Source organism: Limulus polyphemus, unplaced genomic scaffold (genome assembly GCF_000517525.1).
Source record: "Limulus polyphemus unplaced genomic scaffold, Limulus_polyphemus-2.1.2 Scaffold2165, whole genome shotgun sequence".
NCBI lineage: Eukaryota > Metazoa > Arthropoda > Merostomata > Xiphosura > Limulidae > Limulus > Limulus polyphemus.
The window spans coordinates 157,533-166,551 of NW_013667775.1; the positions used below are offsets into that span (position 1 = coordinate 157,533).

The window sequence follows — 9,019 nt, forward strand, 5'->3', positions numbered from 1 at the left end:
TGTTCTTGACATACGATTTTTATATTTATTTCATTAAACCACTCATTTTTGTTTATGTTGTGACCTCATCTTCAAATATAGAAAACAGCAGTGAAAAGTACACAAGAGTAGCCAATCTTAATTTCTGTTAACTTACCTATAATTTTAACTCTGAAACAGAGTTCTCTACTCAGAGTTATATCCCCCAAAGACCAACAGGTTTTAATCAAACTTCACAAGTCACTTCCCTCGTGGAGGGGAATACTACTATTTATTTTGGAGTTGAAAAGTCAAAGAAATAGCAATTTGGGTTTCAAAACACACCTTATTTATCAAACAAATCAGTTACTGGTGACAACTTTTGTGTGTTTGAAGAAGTTAGGATGCAGTATTTCAATACTCAATAGTACGGTCTTAATACGGATAGACAGAAGAAAAGGTGTTTATTTAGTAATTCTTTATTTCCAGTCCATGTAATTCAACAAAAGCCAAAAAACAAACTTTATAACCATCAATGCAAGCTTAAATTTAACTGTATACATCAGAAAATATTAATGGTTTAAATTTTAATTACAAACCATTTTTACAGAAATAAATTACAGGCTTAAAAAAACAAACATTTAAATTCAGCAAGCAAAATCCATACTATAAAGTTTTTCTCATACTTATTTTTATGATCGTATAAACAAATATTATACATAAATAAAAGCTTTAGCAAGATGTATGTGGTAAAACAGGGATCGAAATTTGAAAACCAGCATGAACGTATGTTGACAAAATTATTTGTTTTACAACACTGTGAATCATGGTATCTGTAAAATGGTGTTATTTATTAGTTCAAAAACTTGTGTACTTATTCTAGATTGTCAAATGGGAAAAAGAAATAAAACAGTTAATGACAAGAACCATCTATTAACAAATTACAACACGTGAATTTTTTTTTAGGTAAGTGTTACGGAATACTTGTTGATGCCTTGTAAAACCAAGGTAAATTTCCTAATGTTTCTATCAGATGTTAGGATAAAACACAGTCCTGACTATACAATGTTGTGAAACTGTATTTGCTTTCTCAACCCACGTTCATTCAAAAGCAGTTATTATATTTTGGAATATAATCACATCATATGTCCCACACCTTCATATATCGCAACTACAATTTCAAAATAATAGAAAACTTATAAGTTATTCAGCAAATTCATGCAAACTACAAGGGTAGTATCCTCTTTGTAAAATACTGATGCAAAATAAAAAATTTTGGTTAAAATTATAACCATATTTGAGAAAGACAAACAAAAAACATTCTTATAACAATACAGACCAAACTGAATATTTTACACACACAAAAAATAAGAGTTTAGAAACAAAACTATTCTTCTTATGAAAGAATTTCAATTATCAAAACAGACTGAATTTTTAAGATAACCTAATACCCACATTAAATTCAGTTGATTGGTACATAGAAATTGAGCACCATTTGTGTGTTCACACATTCAGAGCCACCGTTATCTTATCTTACACCTACGGGGCTTATGGAAGAAAAAGAAACATTCTCAACGTTACACTGTGCACTAAAAATAATAAAGTTTAAATGAATAAGATTTATTTGTAGGAGTTTCACAAGGTATAATTCATTAGATTATTTTTTTCCAGCAACATCGGCAAATTGGATTGACTGGTTTCACTGGGTAGGAACCGTAGGTACTTGCACATCAGGCCACTCCAAAATCTATAGTCCTGGGAGAGCCTTGAAGAAATGCAAGTACAGGGACATGCTCTGCAGTTAAAAATACAACTCCCAGAGTCCATATCCAATAACTCGATAAGTGTTGTTGTTTGTTTAAAAAATGCGACACTACTTAAACAATTTTAGTCATAATCCCACCCCCTCCAAAAAACAAAACTTTTTAGACAATAATACAATGCGTGTGATTATCGAATATATATTGTACAGATAAACATATGTACATATTTAATAAAACAAGCCTTGGTTCGTGTTTATTCTTTTATACAATATTATTTATTGAGTTAATGGATACCAAGTCATCATTATTTCTGTGCCTTTTTTCCATATTTTTTCTTTATACAAATAAAGTAATTATAATAATCATAATTAAATTAATAACAATAACCAAATCAAATTTCAAGTGTAGTAATTGTTCACCACCAGGTGGAAAAAAAACTGTAGAAGGGATCTTCATACCCATCTTACAGTAATCTTTATTTATCAATTACTTAGTTTCACACCTGATATACATCATAATTTTGGGGGTTGAAGTTATATAGAGTATTATACAGATTAAATATATATATATATATATATAGAGAGAGAGTAATTCTTCATCTAATTATTTTAATGCAACAATTAATTTACACATCTTTATGTAAAGGTTTTTAGGTGAAATAACTTGGCTATTACTTCTAGAAAATGTTTGTGCTGTAAAATTTAAAAGCAATTTTATTTAATCTCCTGTTAATATAATGTAAACACCACTAACATTAACAAAGATCGTTAGAAGTATTTCTTAATTGCTTTAAGCATGTACAATTAGCCAGACGACTCCGAAAGGCTCGAATAGCCTGCAGCTTCTAACATGGCAACTTTTTCCCCTCCTTTAATTTCAGGACTAAGAAGGAAAATTATATCCCCCTGTTTGTGGGAGGCAAACTCATCAACTCTGTGGAAGAAAACAATGGCTTTATGTGTGAGAATTTAAGGCACATTAGTCCTAAGTATCATCTTTTTCTTACGATGCTTCTATTTAAAAGATGTACTTACTTTTCTTCCTTTAAGTACCACTTATCTCAATAACACAATTATGTTATTAACCCATTAACTGCTGCAGGAGCAGCTCAGTTGCTGTTTTCTGACTCACAGATAAGACTGAGTTGCCATCATTCGCAGCTGAGCCATAGAACTTCTATGACGGAAATATCTGTCATCCGCAGTTAATGGGTTAACTATGTAAGAGTTGTATCTAAAATTATATTTATTACATGGTCTACTTTTCTTTTACACAACAAGATAATGATCAAGGTGATTACTTAACATAAACAGATGGAAAGTTAGATTAAAACACAGTTGTAGTACAAAAAAAGGTAAAATGAACAATATACATACGAACAGCTCTACAAACACCCAAAATGTAAGGAAAAAGTTGAGATTATGGTTACTCATTTTTGGAATATCTTTTTCATTTACGAAATTATCTCAACAGTAGTGGGTAATCTGACAGAAAAGATGCTACCCATCCTTCTGGTGTAACTTCTTTGAACTTTAAAGATAAGTGGCAAAACTTCGCTTATTTGTACAAAGTGACTTTACAAGATTACATTAACTAGCATAAAAGTACTCCAAAATGTTTTTTTTTCCCATTAGTGTGGTATAAAAGCTATTATGACTTATGGAAAACTTAATATCTTGTTTCACATTGATTTTATGGGCATCAAAAAATTGAAATATGAATGCATTATTATTATTATACAATTTTTCCTGCAAGTCATATGATAGTTTTGATACCACACTACATAAAACTAACAAGCATTTCTGGGCAGCTCTAATCTTGTTAGTAGTAAGTTTAATTGCTGATTTTCACAAAAAGTTACACTTGTTTCAAATTGAAATTTCACCATTTATTATTGAATTTCAAAAACAGTTGCACCAAAAGAAACCTTAGCTTTTTTACTGTCAGACAGTCCATCTTTACTGAAGTATCTTCATACATTCCACCCACCATCAACCCTTGGGATATTCTTCTCTGACTAAATAGTGGGATTTGACTCTCACTCTTATAATACATTCATAGCCTCAAAGTGTGGATCATAATTTTTTTTTTCTTGTTTTACAGTAATGAGGCACAAATGATGGATCCGCTATTTCCAGCTTTTGGGATTCGCCCACCCGCTGACAGATCCACTATCGGCACACTAACTACATCACCTCGTTCGGCCATAAAATCAAGGAGATACATTAAATTGAGAGTATCGAGCAAGGCAATTTTTCCATTGTAAAAGAAGTTATCAGAAATGCCTGTAACTATTTTCTTATTTCTTATCGTGTTAAAAGTTGAAAATACAATTTTAAAAGCAGAATCTCCAATATCACTTCTGAAAATGACATCCACCAAATAGCTGAAAAGTTGTGACACGGCTGATCGTGAATACATATTTACAAAGTTGTAATATTTCATTAAAACCCTGTTTATTCAATACTGAAGTTCTGTCAAATGTTTACTAAACCCCTACTTATCTACAGACTCTGAAAGTTACAAAGATTGTTTGTTTATTTTGAATTTCGCACAAAGCTACATGAGGGCTATCTGCGCTAGCCGTCCCTAATTTAGCAGTGTAAGACTAGAGGGAAGGCAGCTAGTCATCACCACCCACTGCCAACTATTGGGCTACTCTTTTACCAACGAATAGTGAGATTGACCGTCACATTATAAGGCCCCAACAGCTGAACCCGTGACCCTCAGACTGAGAGTCGAGCACCCTAACCACCTGGCCATGCCGGGCCCAAGTTACAAAGATTTTTCTGCCTGAACACACTAGTAAGATTAGAGGAAAATAAAAACTTACCTATCACAGATCACACCATCAACACCTGCTGCTTTCAGTTGTTGAATAGTTTCACGGTTGTTATTATCTTCGCCCCAACAGAAAAGAACCAGATTACAGGATGTAACAAAACTTATCAGAGATAGATCTCGGAGCAGTTCTTCAGTATGAGCATTGACTCCCTGAAAATATAGAATATAACAATTAATATAGTTAGAGCTCAATTACTGTAATTTATCACTTACAATTATCCTCTGTCCTTTAGCAAAGTTCACAGGAAGAGACTGATTCATGATGTGTACTTTTGAACAAATTACATGTAGGAGACTTTATGTCGCGTTCAAAACACTCGGTGAACTCAACCTTTGTAACAACTTTAAATATCAGTAAATCACAAGAACTATCTAACTTGATGAAAACAACCTCAAAAGTGTCAAAACACTGTTCATGTTTTCAGAAGCACACACCATGAATTATTTTCTACTTTGTGGTTGTATATCTCTGAAAATCTAAATAATAATAAAATAAGGTGTAATGCTTGTTTTTCTTATTCAGAGTACATGGCAAAAACAAATATATCTTGAGTATTTTTTTTATAAACAACCTTTAAACATAACTGTTAATACTTACAATAAGGGTACTGACCCTGAACTTGTCAAAACCAACAATAATTATTATATGGGTAGTGGTGCTGAACATGTGAAAAATGGTAAGTATTTAATATACGGGTAGTGGCGCTGAACATGTGAAAACTGTCAATACGGGTATTGACCCTGAACTTGTTAAAACTGTCAATACTTATTATACAAGTACTGTCCCTTACCTTGTCAAAACTGTCAATATGGGTATTGACCCTGACCTTGCCAAAACTGTCAGTACCTACTATAAAGGTATTGACCCTGAATTTGTCAAAACTGTCAATACCTACTATAAAGGTATTGACCCTAAATTTGTCAAAACTGTCAGTACCTACTATAAAGGTATTGACCCTGAATTTGTCAAAACTGTCAGTACCTACTATAAAGGTATTGACCCTGAATTTGTCAAAACTGTCAGTACCTACTATAAAGGTATTGACCCTGAATTTGTCAAAACTGTCAGTACCTACTATAAAGGTATTGACCCTGAATTTGTCAAAGTGAAATTGTTATTATTTAGAATGTGGATAATTAAAACCTTCATAGAGGGCATTTTCCTTAATCAGGATTTGAACCCAGAACCCTCAGTTTTCAAGTAATGCTTACCAACTACATCACAACAAGGTCAAACTCTCGACAGACTATTCTCAGTTCTGCCTATCACAAATAACTACGTCTATCTTACATAGTATTGTACTGTTTTTTATTCTACAATAAAACATTGAAGATGATGATATAATGATATACGTATCCATAGGCATTTGAACACGTATGAAATATGATAAAACTAGTTCAAGATATTTATTTCATTTTAAAGGTTCTTTATTTCGGCTTTTGGTCATCAAAGTAATACAAGATTTCAACTTGTGTCTTAATAAACAGTTTTGAACTTTAATGCACTAACTGTATTAAAAAAAAAGTTTCAAGACCATGGATGTGTACTTGAAGGTTGAACTATCCCTGAACAAGTTAGTTTAATATTTACTGGAACACTGCTGACATAACTTTCATGGGAAACTATTACAACAACAAATGTTGCAATCACCTCTATCTAAGTAAGAAAAAAACATTCTAAACTAACGAAAATGCACTTACCAAAATTCCAGCACTGCGACAAAAGAAAGTTGCCATGGGGATAGAGGAGGTTCGACAGTCCAAGTAAGGAGGGTACTTATCAGTTACTCCTTGTGTTAAGAACAGGAGAGGATACTTGTTCTGCTTAAGACGTATCCTAATAATAACAGTGGAAGAAAGTGTTAGTAGAAAAACTATATGCAGTGGAAGAAACTATGCACTTTATTTAGTAAAACAAGGATAAAATTCGTATTTTATGAAACAGTAAGGATCAATATAACTGGATACCAAAAAAAAAGTCATCTACAAGATGCTTGTTTTGGGATTTCTATATTTACTCTCCCTGCTCTCTTTACAAGGTAATACTTACATAGTGCAGATGTCAGGGTGGAAACAAGATAGAAGGATGTAACGAGAACCAGCATGTTGGAGTAAATCAGTGAGAATTATGTCCATGTAGCTGTTGAGGTCAAAGTGTCCATCACCTTCCCATGTTCCATCCTAGTAAGAAGTATATCTAACATTAAAAAAAACTAACCCCAAATCGAAAGACCCCTGTGCACTGTACTAAATAATTTAAATGTATAGAGGCAGTATTAGTAATTTCCCATTGATTAAAATACTAAATATGTAACGAAAAAAACAACTAAATATTTCATCAATGTCTCTGGGACCTATCTTGTAACCATTTTGTGCTTGATATAGCTTTCATGCTATAACTTTTAAACTAGTAAGCAAATGTTAATGTAATTTGGTACATTATCAGATAACATTACAATGCTTTCATACGCGAAATATCAAATTTTTTTATTACGTCTTAAGGTTTGTAAAGCAATGTTTTTCTCGTGCCTTTTTTCTTTTCGCATGTTACCTATCTAACGTGCAAAGTAATTTTCATTTTAAGATTAAAAATACTTTTATGCATCAGAAATATTTCAATCTTCACAAGCAAAATCTTTATAATGTATCGATAGTTATCAAACATTTCTTTAGAAAAAACTTTATATTTTATCTGTTATTTTCAGTAACGAATCTCTATGTGGGTTTGGTAGATCTGACTGAACTCGTAACTACCATAAAAAATATAAATTATGCCTCTTTTATTCTAGAATGAACACAAATTATAACACAAAAACATAAATGTTTAGACTAAATAGCTTAAATCTCATAACATTACACATTTATATATATTTATTATTTTTATTGTATTGACCTTTCGGCTGTGTCTGGCAAACAATACAGAAGTTAAAATGTCGCAGCACACGTGCACTCATGTTACCACATTCAATAACATAAAACATGGTCTGTACAAAGTAACTTGTCTTGACTATGTTTTAGTAGACCAGTATTTTGTAAAATACAATCACATTTCAATTATTATACATTATATTTAAATTATTGCCATTTCGAAATAAGTTTTTAAACTTATTTTTCTTAAAATATAGAACAGTAAATAAAAAAGTAAAGCAAACAAATATCTCTTCTAGTTAAAACCTTTGTACTCCGTTACTGCTTGACATAGGTTGCTAAGCTTTTAAAAATTTTGCACATGGAGGATATGAAACAAAATAATTTTTTTTAGGTTTTATATATACATTTGAATAACTAATAAAATCATAAATTACCACATCAATACCACAGAATTCCACTATAATTTATCAAGCTTCGTAACTAAGCTATATTTCAGTCTAAAAAATATGAAATTTCAAGCAGACTAAAGATACACCCTACTTCCTTGAAATATTGGTTCAAAAGAAAGAAATGGTGTCCAAACCCATTAAAATGGCTCAGAAAGTCACTAGGGGGGACATTCTGAGCTTCCAATTGGTTTTCCATGTCATATATAAAAGTAAGTGTATATAAGGGAGCATTTCCAAAATTGGAAAGAGGTGGGGTGGGGTGCCACTGTGATTTATTACAGGAGCAATATCTTAGCAAATAGAAAAGATAAGATGTTCTTATTTTATATTCTAGCTTGTCAATATCGGTAATTTGAGTTTCTAATTCATACGAAGCTATAGACTTAGTATTTTGACTTTGCAAACATCTGATTTGAACCAGTGCTCCATTCAACATACCACGTGACACACAAAAATTGATGTTTATCTGTGTTTTTAAATATTTACTTTTAAATTAAGAAATTGAATAATGTATAGTACTGAAATTTGAATTATAATCTACAGTTTGATACCACACATACTGACATAAATTCATGAAATAATAATTCAATAAATGGCCTTTCACCCGTGACCCATCTCAAAAGGGTTAACCACTGAGTCATTTACGTTAAATAATCACATTTTTAGTTAGAAAAGAAAATATACATTTTTACCCTCAACTGCATGGGACTTTTAACTTCTACATTGAATCCAACATGTTGGTCAACAGCCTCTAACACGTGTTTCAGGGTTGGAAATGGTTGATTATCCTCAGTATCATCTTCACTGAAGTCATGATTGTGTCCCCCTGAACAGAAAGATTTGTTTTTTGAGTCATATTCCTAGCAATATATAGATTCAAACTTTCAAAATATCCCCCCAATTTTATGACTGTTTACTTTTGACCTTTCTAGTAGTTAGTTTAAAATAGTAACACTCCAATTTGATGATGAGGAACCCACTTTGAGACTAATAATGGTTGGAGACGGCTTGAATGGGTAATGAAGAAAAACTTTAATATAAGTTTAACATAACACCAAATGTATAAAACCTTGTCGAAACGTCGTACATTTGCTGTTATGTTAAACTTATATTAAAGTTTTTCTTCATTACCCA

General features: G+C 31.8%; 1 protein-coding gene across 6 annotated transcripts in view; it reads right to left on the reverse strand.

Moving 5' to 3' along the window:
* Positions 1-421: 421 nt before the first annotated feature.
* Positions 422-9,019, reverse strand: part of LOC106466137 (glycerophosphocholine phosphodiesterase GPCPD1-like) — a 36,332-nt gene continuing 27,734 nt past the window's right edge. For all 6 annotated transcript variants that reach the window (XM_022394098.1, XM_013926377.2, XM_013926376.2 and 3 more), the window contains exons 13-17: positions 8,578-8,711; positions 6,616-6,746; positions 6,267-6,402; positions 4,555-4,715; positions 422-2,654 (exon numbers count right to left, since the gene is read on the reverse strand). In XM_022394098.1, coding sequence (XP_022249806.1) covers positions 2,525-2,654; positions 4,555-4,715; positions 6,267-6,402; positions 6,616-6,746; positions 8,578-8,711 — 692 coding nt within the window. In that variant the 3' untranslated portion in view covers positions 422-2,524. The remainder of the gene's footprint in view (positions 2,655-4,554; positions 4,716-6,266; positions 6,403-6,615; positions 6,747-8,577; positions 8,712-9,019) is intronic.